The 13,066-nt window shown below is 40.5% G+C and overlaps 1 protein-coding gene across 13 annotated transcripts in view; it reads right to left on the bottom strand.

Annotated features, from left to right (window-relative positions):
• Positions 1-6,486: 6,486 nt before the first annotated feature.
• The window catches only part of MBOAT2 (membrane bound O-acyltransferase domain containing 2), a 173,478-nt gene continuing 166,898 nt past the window's right edge, over positions 6,487-13,066 (bottom strand). For 12 of the 13 annotated variants that reach the window (XM_053285777.1, XM_053285771.1, XM_053285775.1 and 9 more), the window contains 2 exons: positions 11,680-11,831; positions 6,487-11,407 (listed from right to left, as the gene is read on the bottom strand). In XM_053285777.1, the coding sequence (XP_053141752.1) occupies positions 11,182-11,407; positions 11,680-11,831 (378 nt within the window). In that variant the 3' untranslated portion in view covers positions 6,487-11,181. The remainder of the gene's footprint in view (positions 11,408-11,679; positions 11,832-13,066) is intronic. The other variant, XR_008313779.1, reaches the window with a different exon arrangement.

Genomic DNA, 13,066 nt, shown 5'->3' with positions numbered 1-13,066 from the left:
TGCTGGAGCACCTCGCTGTTCTCAAGGTCCTCTGGGCTAAACAGTCAGCCCAGCAGCTGCTCCACTCACCACCACCACCACCACCTGGCCTGCTTACCCCACCCCCAAACCACACACATGGTGGCTAGAATTTTTGAAGTGTTCGCATGGCAGTTCAGAGTGGAGGCATGCTTCTGGGAAGGCCTTCTACGGGAGGCCTTAAAAAAAAAATCAAGTTAAACTTTAAAAACAGCTTTCCCCCCAAACTCATGGTGGGGGCTCTGAAGCCCTTCAGATCGGGGCACCAAAATACCTAGGTGCACCAAAATTAGCCTGGGGGTGGCACGCTTTTGTGTGGTGAACACCCTTTGAATTTGATTGAATTGGGACTGACACTGAAAGCCCAAAAGGCTAAGCTTAGGCCTGTATCTGGGACTGTCAGTTTGCAAAAGATGGAAGTGTGAACTTTGGCTCTGCTGAGCCAAAGTAATGGAATGGAATTGTTTATTCTATGTTCAAGGTTTAACAGAGGGGAGTAACATGCCCCTCTCCGCTCTGAAATTTGTCTATGCATTGTGCTATGCCAAGGGTAATCATGAGATCCAGCTTGAAATTGCAAATTTGTAATCATATTTAGAAGGCCTTAGGAAGCAACACATAGATATCAGTACCTACATATTTTAGGGGCACATTATACACACACAATTAATTGCTGAAATTCTGTCCATCTTATCTTACAACACTCTTCTTGGACCAAAAGGGCACCTTAAGTCTGCTTGAGGCTGACCACAGACCTGTCAATCTGAACAGACACAGGGATGTTTTGGAACATCAGAAGGAAACAGCTTCATCTGATTCAGTAAACAAGTGCAAAAACAACTCCAAAACACCAAGTTCCTTGACCGCATAAGGCAAGAGAGTTCCGATGGGAAAAAGAATGTTGACACTTGACTGGAGACACACAAAAAAGGATATGGCTGTTTCTGATATGAGATATAGACAAAGAACCTGGAGAAAGGTATACAAAGCCACACACACATGGGGGTATTCCACTCAACCCATCCACAATCACCCAAGGGAGTACCAGGAAAGACATGCCCTCACTCCATGGGAGTGGCATGTAGCCCCTATCCTGTGAGGCAGCCCACCCTGAAAGCATCCCCTATTGATTGATTAGAAGTTACTCCGGTTTCCTTGAGATCAGTAAGGACCTCCAATTCAACAAGCTTATTCCCCTGCCAAGACACCTGCAAAAGTGGGAAATTCTTGGCGCACTCAAGCCTCCCATTCCTGAACTCCACAGCTGGACATTTGCAGGAACCCAATAATTATGATTCTCAAATGTAGCCTGCGGCCCAGCCTCTTCCGACTAACATTCCTGTTCAATTCCGTCCTCCTTCCTCTATGTTCCCCCACTCCTCTTCCCTCTGCTTTCCAGAAAAGCCTGTCTTCTCCTCAGTTTTGCCTGTCAGCTTTCCTGTGATTTAGCTGACACACTCATATCCATCTTACCTTTCCTCCCCCTCCTCCCCTCTCTGCACTGTTTCTTCGATGCCTGAATGGCCATCTTCCCCTCCCCCCCTTTTCCTTTCACCCATCGTCTCAGTCTTCCGAGGTTGGAGGTGGGATGGGCGAAGGGAAGCGGCAGTGGGGGGGGGGAGATGCCCATTCCATTATTCTCTCCGCTTGAACTGAAACGTTGAATTGTTATGTCTTCGCTAAGAACAGCTGTGAGATAATACACACACAGAATTCATTGCTTGTGAGAGAAAATGATTTTAGCTGCAAACTGGGAAACTTTAATTACACTACACTGGGAAACTGAATGATTGCTTTGCTTGCATTGGTTGATTCACATTGAATATGTAACCAATTGCCAGCAATAAAGCTTATTAAAATATAGAATTGTGTGAGGCTCTTTTCCCCTCCTTGCCCAGACTGCACATGACCCTCAGCAATGAAATGAACCTAGCCAGTGCTTTGGCTAGTTGGGAAGGGCTTTGGGCGCTCTCCCTCCCTTGCTGGGAGGGCAGTACAGCCTGTTTGCAACAGTTGCACATGTCTTACACTTTCAAAAATAAGAATTTCCACTTAATCCCACCCCAGCCCACTTTGCAGTTGCATGCCCTTTCTGTCCAGTGTTCATGGCTCCGGATTCTGGTAGCATTTCAAACCACCACCACCCACGCATGCAGTGCCAGTTACACCTGTTTACATGCATGATGGGGAGGGACAGGGATATCATGTGTTGTGGTGAGCAAGATTCTCAATCCTTAGGAGAGCAATGCCCTCCACCAGAAAAAGATCAACTATTTTGAAAAGTCAGCAGAACTGTGAGCTACTAATTCTCATAATATGCTTTGTGTTGCAGATATGAAAATCAACCCTTGCATCTGCAAAAAGTAATGTTTTAATTGGCCTCAAGCTACAACAAGCATTTATTCACCACCTTTCAACAAAAGTTCTCAAAGCTTACCAAGTCGTAGACTTCTCAAAAGTCGTAGCTCTATCAATTATTATTTGCACAAACTGTTTCTTCTTCTTTTGCCGTTGCCAGGAATCGCCTCATTGTTTGGAAGTATGTTGTACAAAAATACATTATATTTTGTATCAATCGTTAAAACACCATCCCCAGATAAATGGAGAAAAGCAATTCCAGGACTTTTTTTTAAACTACTGTTTAATCAGATTTGAAAGACACAAATTAGAAAAACATTTATAGGCAAGTTAAAAACACCTTTAAAACATAGCAGTATGCTACCTGTGCATAGCACTGCTGAGACAAAACTAGAAAGAAGTAATTATTAAAATATCACATCACAGTGTAAACTAACACAGTGGTATTTTAAATTACCATACACCAAGACCTAGTTTTATGGATCTGTTGAAAAATAACAATTTTTTAAAAATATATATATTGGAATAATAAAAATGAAATTCATGGACAATGCCTTTATATTCTTAACCAGGGAAGGCAAATTGAGGAAATACTGCAACTATCCACTTTTGAAGCATAGTCTCATCTCAAAAAGCAGATATTTGAGAAGGGTGCAGAGGAGAGGAACATAGCTACCTCTGCACTGAGCTAAGAATAGACCCCTTTCAATATGTTACCAGGTAGGAAATAACTAAGTTCCATTTTTATATTCTTATATTGAATAAATTTATATTTTAATATTCCTATATGTCCATCCCGAACTGGGGTACTAGTTTCCATTCAATACCTATGGATGTCTTTCTCTGAGCTAGAATACGCTTGAGGTCTGGTTTCAAGAATAAACTATCTACATACTACTGTATCTGTATGACACTTTGCCACTGTAAGACATATCCAAAGACTTCATAGAAATAGTCAAGATCAATGAACATGAAAAAGGTATGAAATTAGATATTCATTAATGTTCAGAATCTGACAAAAGACAAATGGCCAAAAAAAGTGTGTAGGCAAATGCTCCTTTTATAAATTCATCCACTCTAAGTGTTGATGTACCTTTGATATGTACAGCAAAACGTGTTGAAACCTCTGCCATGTGGGCAGTTAATTTCACATGTAAGTGCAGTAGGAATACAAGAGCTGAGACCCAAAATCAAGATGATCCTGAAATGTCTGTAGTCGTCTGCAGCAAACCAGTGAACCTCAGGGGCTCACCCAAGTAAGTGCCAAGGAGCGGATATCCATGTTTTAGGCTGGCATGACAGCAAGGTTAACCTGCTAAAGATGAGGAAAAAGGTTTCCTGTGTTTTCAAGTGGGTCCAGGATTGAAGTCATGTACTAGGGTTAAAGAATAATTGTCTTTTGGGTTTCAAAAGCGGCTGCTTGTGTATGACAGTACCAAAACCCCAGCTGTAAAGCATTGATACTATGTAGTTGCTCATATAGGAGAGAGACAACAGTGGGTGTACAGACATTTGCAGTGAAAGTTGCAAGTTGCATATTTCATCAAAAATAGTCATTTTAAAGAAGAAAATAGCAAATACTAATTTGGAGAAGTAGTGGGTTTAAAAAAGAAAAAGAAATTAGTCCTGCATGGGGGAAGCTAATGAGGAGTGCCTTTAAGGTTTTATAAAATCTTAACAAAAATAAGAATAAAAGCTACCAGGATCAATTCAAAGCATAGGAACTTTCTTTTTTTAATGCGAACTTAAGACAATGGCTCGGAGACCATTCCATACTGAGGCAATTCATCTACCTAAGTAAGGTATTCTGGAACACGTGGGGCTTGTCACTGCTCCTGCCAAACAATGCTGGATAACCGTTTAATGTTAGTTCCAACTCCCAAAAGCCGAAGGCCACTTTCATGGCACAACCTGGCAACGTCATGAGAAACCTCTGCTATAGAACACAGAGGGTAGTCTTGCCTCCAGTTATGCCTGGGTGGTCCTCCTGACTTCAATGGTACTTACAGTATTAGCAATTAGCACAGGACTCCAGAAAAGTAGCCACATGAGTCTACTGTAGCAAACACGATGAAAAGTTCTGTGGCACCTTAACAACAAAAACCATGGTTCTGAGTCCCATGTATTCTCAGAAACCATTTATGCATATGCTGAGGAGGGAGACCTAGTGTTTCAGAATCTCCTTCCCACCACAGCTCTTTGCACCACACTGAATGATTCCAAAAGGGTCCCCAAACTTCAGGAGCATCTTTTTGTTGAGAGATGGAAGAGGCAATAGTGGGAAGGCCAGTCTAAAAACCCCCAATGAGTATGGATTCTGGTCTAACAATTTCATTGCTATAGGCTGCATTGAGAGAAAAGACTGTAGTCATCCCTCCAATGAAGCTCTTTTTATAGGGGGGGAAAACCCTTTAAATTCTAATTTTACCTGAATAATGTACAATGATTTTTAATTTGAAAATAAGCAGACCCTTGCAGAAAACAACAAAGATACCACTTAAACAATTTGCAAGTGTCAAATTTGTAGATAATGCCAAGAGGTCCTACAACTTAAGCTAAAATTCTAGTCCTTGCCTGAACTACTGTATCTGTAAATTCCTTCATGAATGGAAAATGCATGAGAGCAGAACGAAGTTACAATGAGACAAATCTGAAGATAGCACTAGCTCCAAGTAACCCTAATTATCTTTACAATACAAAAGTACATAAGCACCATATTAAAAAGATAAGGTTAAGTTTAGCCAACAGAGACATGTGGAACATAAATTAGGTAAAGACTTGTTTTTGTCTATGAAGGGGAAAAAAAATCTAACGTATAGTCCTAATAAAGGTTAACTAACCCAAAGGGCATGAGCAAGCCTTTCATTTCTTCAGTACCCTTTGTCAGGTTAAGCAAAATGCAAGGGATGGGGTGCAGAAGAAAATGCTGGGCAAAATGAAGAAGCTCCAAAGTTTGCTGTTTAGAACAGTGTTAAAATGGAATGCAGGGAGACATATGCAGAGACATCTGGATTAGCCTCACTAGGTGCTAGCTAGCCAGGTTTAAAATGTACTTGGACAAAAAACCCACACACACACAAACAAAAACTGGTTGTTTTTTTAAACAGCACCAACTGAAACTAATCCAATTTTATCCCTTGTTCTCCATCTTAAGATCATTATAAACTGAAATGCTAAAAGGAACTAATTATTGGGCTATTCAGAAAGTACCTGATGCATTTTGAGTGTCTCACTCTTCAAAGACCATTGCTGATGTCTTCCAGACATTTGCCTGAAGTCCTTATCTTGCCAAGTTTGAATTAGCAAGAGCCTCTGAAGAAGAGCAGGAGGCTCAAAAGTTCCCAGGCACTTTCCTGAATAACCCAAAAGACACTGGGGCAATGAGAGAAGCACCAGTTCTTCTGAAGAATTCCAAACTCACACACTGCTGTTAGTGTATGGGGGCGGGGGAGTGGAGATTTCAATGACCACCCCTTTCTCCAGAAGCCCTTTGTGTCACCTGCGAATATGTCCCAGTGAGATGCAACCACCAAGGACACATTTCTGAGAGATACAGAGCATCTTCAAGGGAAGGGGAAGTTCCTAAGATTTGCCCCCGCCACTGAGCCAGCCGTGTAACTGAGTTAGCTGAGTGTCTTAGAAGCACTGGTGCTTTCCCCATTGCACCAGTGCTTCATTAGTCAGGATGTCAGCCAGTTTTTTTCTGGCATCTCAGCTCTTCCTCCTCCTTGCACACCATTTTTTCCCTGGCATACTGGTTGCTCATTCTCCTCTCCGTTTTCCACCATTTCTAGCTTTTCTCCCCAACCCCATCATCCAGCCAGATGGAGAGTTCTGGAGAACTTAACTGAGTTTCCTCAATTTTCGCTTGGTCTTAATAAAGGTATTACCACACTTTGGCGTTCACACATCCCCTCCCCCAATAGACCAACCCGGCTCCCTACCATTTTTATGTACAAAGAGCAATACTCCAGTTCAGAACATAATAGGCTAATTGAGGATGCTTACGGTTTAAACAGGTTTCTTCAGGACTGAAATCACTATTTGAAAGTACAAAGTCATATGAATTTATATCAGCCCAAATGCAGCTGAAGTTAGTCAAGACAGAAGCCCAATTCAAGTTTTATTCAACACATGAAATCTGTGTACCGTGCACACACATACAGAACTGTATGCACGGTTACGTGCTTGTAAAGTTATACACTTCCTATCTTTACTCTGCATCCTTGGTTCACTTTTAAAGATTCACACAAAAACATGTATATGCGTACAGACATCTATATCTACATACAACATGATGTCTGAATAGGGCTACTGAAATGAGCCAGTCATGAGTCCTGATTAACTTTTGTTCCATTGCTTTCAAAGAGACAACACACACAACTAACTTCAGTGAAACTATAGCTCTTATGCATATGGAGGTTGCTTTTTATTGGTGAAAGGGGTGGGCAAGCTTCAGGCTTGTGAGATATACTTGACTAGAATGCCCATATCACCATCCCCAGCCAGGTGCAAAATAATGGCTGGGGGCAAGGAAGAAAGCAGACCTACAGTTTGGGCTGGTTCAGATATAATGCAAAGCCAGGACTACATCTGGACTTCAGAAAACATCTAGCATTCCCCACCTCATGTGCAAGGACAAACTTTGCATCCAATTCTGGTTAGAGCAAGCCATGATTGCTCAGCAAGGGCAATTGCCACTACCCTACATAGCTTTAAAGGGGGATTAGACAAAGTCAGGAGGAGAAGTATATCAGAGGCTATTAGTCTTGATGGCTATAAGCTACTGCTGGGTTTAGAGACAAGAGTACACCAATGAACATCAGTTGCAGGAGACACACAACAGGAAAGAGGAGAAGTGCATCTCCTGCTTGTGGGTTCCCAGTGATACCTGGCTGGCCTCTGTGAAAAACAGAAAGCTAGGCTAGATAGGTCTTGGTCTGATCCAGAACGGGGGTGGGTGGGTGTTCTTATGCCCAAACCAAACAATCATGGCTGATTCTACCAGAATTCAAAAATAAACTAGGATCTGAATCTGGGATTTAATCTTGGTGGCTAGGAGATGTCACACAGCTCCAAGGTTTAAATCCTTGCTACACATTACATCTGAACTGGCACTTAGAATTAAGGAACAGGGTGCCTGAACACATGCTCAGTCCATAAATATGTTCTCACTACCAGAACTGAGCTCAGAGTCCTCTCTCTCTCTCTCTCTCTCTCTCTCTCTCTCTCTCTCTCTCTCTCTCTCACACACACACACACACACACACACACACACACACACACACACACACCATTTCTAATTTCCTTCCCCTACCAAGCTTTATTTTAGCAACCTAACTTAGGAAGAGGAAAAACAGCTTGTTGTTGCTATTGCTAAACAACTGAGAGTCAAAAACACTTGCTGATCTATTGCAAATCACCCAGAAATTTACCAGAATATGCAAATCTATTTTCTGCCTGCCTCTGATTCAAACTGAGGAGGAACTTGAGAGATACTCTTATTTAAAATTCAGAGAATTTAAAAATTATATTCAAAAATTATATCCATCTGGTGTGAGGCTAGGAATACTAAAATAAATAACTGATTCTCTATTTAATCATTGGGGCAAACTATTAGAATGTTTTGTATTAGAGAGCAGAATTTGGCATAAAATATTTTATGTTCACAAATTATAACCTGAAGGTGAACATGAAAAGCATATTATTTAGAAGTGTCTATAAATGTAGATAATTGTGTAACTATAAAATTCAAGCTGGAATCCAAATCATAACCAAGTATTACAGTAATAGGTAAAGGAGCAGATAGTCATGAATTTTAAGTGCCCCTTCCTTGCTATCTCCACCCATATTCTCGGTTTGGATGCAGGAATGAATTCCTTCTCAGGGCCAGGGAGACGTGTTTGGTTCAGACCACATTCAGAAGAGCAGGCCTGGCTTTGCTCTACCTCAGTGATGCACAAGGCGGCAGGTGATGAGAACATTCAACCCTCACTCTTTTGCTATCCTGTTCCTCATGGAGGCCACTGCCACTCTAATGGGTCAGGGGTTCCTTTCCCAATCTGTGGTACTTCAGATGTTGCTGAACTACAACTCCCATTATCCTGAGCCACAATGAATTGTAGCTGGGCATGATAGTTCAGCAACATCTGGAGTACCACAGGCTGTAAGAGTCAGGCTGTCTTGATGACTTGGTGGCCCTTGTTATCTGAAGGGGTTGCATTCTCGCCTACAACTATGGATAATGAAACTGTGGATAACAAGACCTTGAGTGAATGGGAATCGGAGAGCTAGGTTCTGGGAGGGCTAAAAAAGCAGAAAGGAAGTAGATGTACCATGCTTTCCATGTCTCCAGCTGCCCAGCAATGCCCCCCAAACTCTGCCGATTTTCCACGAAAAATCACTGGGGAAGGGTTTTGGGTTTTTAAAAATGTATTTAAGAAAAAGCTACAAAATGGCTCCGTTCAGCAAAATGGTGCCCAGAAATGACCTCCAAGGTCGTTTCTGGCCACATAGGAGCCACCTAGGATAGGCAGATTTGAACTATTTTTTGATCCATGGATAACGAGGCTGGATGTACATGGCCTGACTGCGTACACACAAAACCACGGTTGCCGGGACCACGGATAACAAGGGCCTCCTGTAGGTGTTTGAGGTGATGATGAGTGGTATTGGGGAAAATACTGGAACTTTCCATTCCTTTCACCAACTACTGAACTTGTCAAAAGTTTCAGCTGAGAAATATAGAAACAGGTGGGGCTAAGCAGGAGGGGCAGAATCAGATTCTCTATGGTTTCCACTGAGTTCTATTGGGGGAGGGGGTGGAATGGGATATACCATTGGACAGGTAGGGAGGGGACCCAAACTGACACTAGGTTGCCCAAACTGACAGAGATCCTGTGTTGACTGTCTCTCTCACACACACCCCTCTGTGAAGAATGCACAATTCACAAGATCCCAGTAGTATATGGGATCTTCCTTTTCATCACTAATCGCCACCCATCAAGATGACAGTCATGTCTTTAGAATAATAATATTAATTAATTAATTAATAATGATAATAATAGTGTTATGTGTTTACATCATTTCAGCAGATTTTACAAGCCCATTTTTAATGCTAACACAGCCTTTTCAATGTGCAGTTATTTGCTCTCCAAATGCATATTCCATTCTACATTACTAATAGTGTGATCACGAACATGCATTCGTTTCCACAGACTGAAGACAACTATCTCCAGCTACCCAGGAATACTGGGGGCAAACAATGGAAAGAACAGTAACAATATACTCTATTCTTATTCCTGTTTCAAAGGCTAGATCAGTGAAAATTCAATTTAAGAAACCTCATAATTTTTCTACAGCCACAGAACTCACTTGTTTTTTTTAATCCTTGACAACAACATATGAGTGTTTAAAAATATTCAACCAACTATTGCATAATGTTCAGGGTACAAAACATTACTGGGGAGAAAACAGTTCAATCCTGCTCTTTGTAACTTTTTTTTCTGTGGCAGTCTGAAAGATAAATGGCTTTCATTTACTAAAAACTAAAAGGTATGTAGGATAAGCAAATAAAAATTATAGCCCTTTAGTACTTCATTTCTTTATCAGTTGTTAATTTTCACAATAAAGTGATTGATATTTATCAATTCCCATGACAGATTTTCAACATAAAATTGTGTACAGTATGATCTCCATATCTGAAATCCTTGTTCAAGGATTTTCTAAACCCAAGGCTTTCCAGTGTTACAGGCCATATAATGTCAATGAGTTACACAATACCTATATAACAATTTCACCTTTTGTTTAATATAAACTGAATTATAACTGTTAAGATAATCTGACTATACTTATATCATAAGCACCTTCTTGCACTAATTCTTTACATCTCTGACAAAGTTTCCAAGTGATTGTATCTTAAGGTCACTCTCTGCAAAATGGTTTGTACATGATAACAAAGAGTCCTTCTGGAAGGCTGCAGCTTTAACAGGAATTCCATGAGTGTAATTTTATGGCTGCCATTTTGTGACTAGCTGCAAAACTCACACATAATGAAAGGGTAAAATAAGCTTAAATTAGATCATTTAGTCATGGAAAGGGTGATGTTTAAGTTAAACAAGAAAAAAATTCCAAAGGGATCTTTTGTAATGACAATGTTTATCAAACTAAATTACCTATAATTTGGCATTGGCAATGTTTGCAGTCCTGTACGGTAAGAATTTGATATACTAAGAAAACCCTCCAAATACTGAGATGCTTATTGCAATTCCTTTTATAGATTCAGACACAAAGTGACTTTCTGCTTCCACTCCCTTATGGTTTTCTCCAGAGCCCCAAAGCCTGCATTTGAACTATGCTTCCCACATAATATTAAACATGAAAATACCACTTAGAAACATTATTTCAGTAGATAGAGGGTTTAAGGCAAGGCATTTGCTTGGAAAAAGATATTTCCTTCAGTTACTCTGGATTGACACAATTGTTCACCACCCCCATCAGTGCCTTGGGATACACAACGTACATTCAGCGAAGGGGCACACCTATGACCCGATGGACATACGCTGTAAGTCCTGAGTGCCCATTGAAATAATGGTAATATTTTCATATAAGGCGTGATCCACAGGAACATGGCACGGGAGAGGTTAATTTGCTTTGTTTCCCATTCTTACTAGTGTATTCAATATTCCCTAAGGATTAGCATTCTTTTCTTACTAACCATCTTTTTCAGACAAATACAAACCCCTTTAAAAGGTGCTATAAATGGGCTTTGAAAATAGAAAATATATCCACCATAGCATCTCCTAATCATTGTTCCGTTGCTGTATTTCTGCAGGTGATTTCTCTTTTTTGATTGAAATTATTTGTTGTAGAATAACTGTTATGTCCCATAATGCTTGTATCTCCTCCATCTTGCTTTTTGGACCAAGAGGGCTGGATGTTTTTTTGCTCTTTACTTCCTCTCTGAGTTCTTTTCATGGGAAATATCAACAACACTAAGATGCAGGCAATGTGTAAGCAGAAATACCAGGAGCTAAGCAAAGAAGTAAAAATAAAACATATTAAACCAAATGGGTCCTTTTATAACACTGTTTTAACATCTACTATCATTCAAACTGAGATTCTCAGGATTCCATGAGAGTTGCCGCCATGTTCTCCACCAGTCACCAAATGCATTAAATTCCATGTATGTTGAATCAGAGTCTAGCAGCCCAGTTTACTACTTGTTTAGTTGTCAGCAAATGCCATGAATAATTCAACTTGTCAGCTGAATCTTGTTTTTAAATGCATAAAACATCAACTTACCTGTAAAACATGAAAGACGGTTTTACAGAGAGAAGTACAAATGGTACAACTGTATAACTTATTGCTATTTGAGTCGTCATCCATGTCATGATATCATAACATAATTTAATGGCTGGAGAATCAATGAAGTAGTGCCTGATGCTCTTTCTAATCTAAACAAACAAAGTGATATGCTTTATTAGAAACACTGGCATCATTACAGAATATACAGCATAATTATAGATCTTGTAAGAAACAACATGAAAAGCCCTCAATGTTGACCTCGACATCATGTTGATCTGCAAGTAGAGTGTTCAGATAATAAGCAACTCCTCTCTGACTGGCTGGCATCCTAAGAAAGCACCAGTGCAACAGGAGAAGCACTGGTTTAGCACCAGTGCTCTCCTGTTGTACCAGTACTTCATTAGTCAGGATGTCAGTCACAAGTAGTTATAAAGTTATAAGATGATGCCAGTTTTGAGAGTCCCTTCCATAAGCTTCTTCACTAAAGTGAAGCTCTATCAAGCTCAGGTCAAGGTCTACTGTTGCCATGGCTGGCTTGCAGTCATTCCTGTTTCCATCACACCCTGTAACACAGAATGGAGTGGAGAGGAAAGTAATCTGTTTCTCTTCTTTTCCCATCTCACAAATGGGAAAAAAATTGAAGAATTCAAAGGCAAAACATCTCCCCAACATTAGCAAAATAGTTACAGATTTTTCTCAAGATGAAAGACACATTAGTTACAACCTGGTGTCTATCATACTATATTCCATTCCCACATAATGGAAGGACTTGTGCTTGCTAGAAAGGGGTGGGCTACAGAGCTGCTGTGGCAGAAAGTCCTCATATTATCTTTAAATTTTTTAAAAAAGAAAAGATGAATACATAGCCTGTAGGAAAATCAAAGTTTAAGCATAGGTGGGAACTCAGAAAGGGTCTCTTAGGATATGGAAAGACTACTGCAAGAAGGGGACACTGCCTTCCTGCCAAATACCAAATACTTGTATAAAAGTTATCCCTGCAGGAAGGAAAAATTACATTTTAGCTGCAACACACTATTACAGTTTTGAGTGCTGGTAACATCCATGATTTATTTATTTAGTAGGTTTATATCCCACTCTATCCTGTAGGCTCAGAGAGGCTTACAGCAGTTTTTCCAAAGACAAACACTTCTCTCTCCAAGGGGCTCACATATAAGAGAGAAACATGCCTGATGTGGTTAGTGGCTACAGGAACCAGCTGGTTCTCAAAATGGGTATCTTCAAGGCTTTCGCATGGTACCTGCTGCAGAGAGTACTCCAGCTTATTCAAGGAATTATGAGTAGGCTGTGTTCTGTCAACCAAACTCTGTTTTATCCTCTGCAAGCTTTCCTTCAGACCCCAGAAATCCTGACTGCTTAGAGTATT

The sequence above is a fragment of the Hemicordylus capensis genome, chromosome 1, assembly GCF_027244095.1.
Source record: "Hemicordylus capensis ecotype Gifberg chromosome 1, rHemCap1.1.pri, whole genome shotgun sequence".
Taxonomy (NCBI): domain Eukaryota; kingdom Metazoa; phylum Chordata; class Lepidosauria; order Squamata; family Cordylidae; genus Hemicordylus; species Hemicordylus capensis.
Note: the sequence above shows the minus strand (reverse complement) of the source record. Positions and strands in the feature narration are given on the sequence as shown.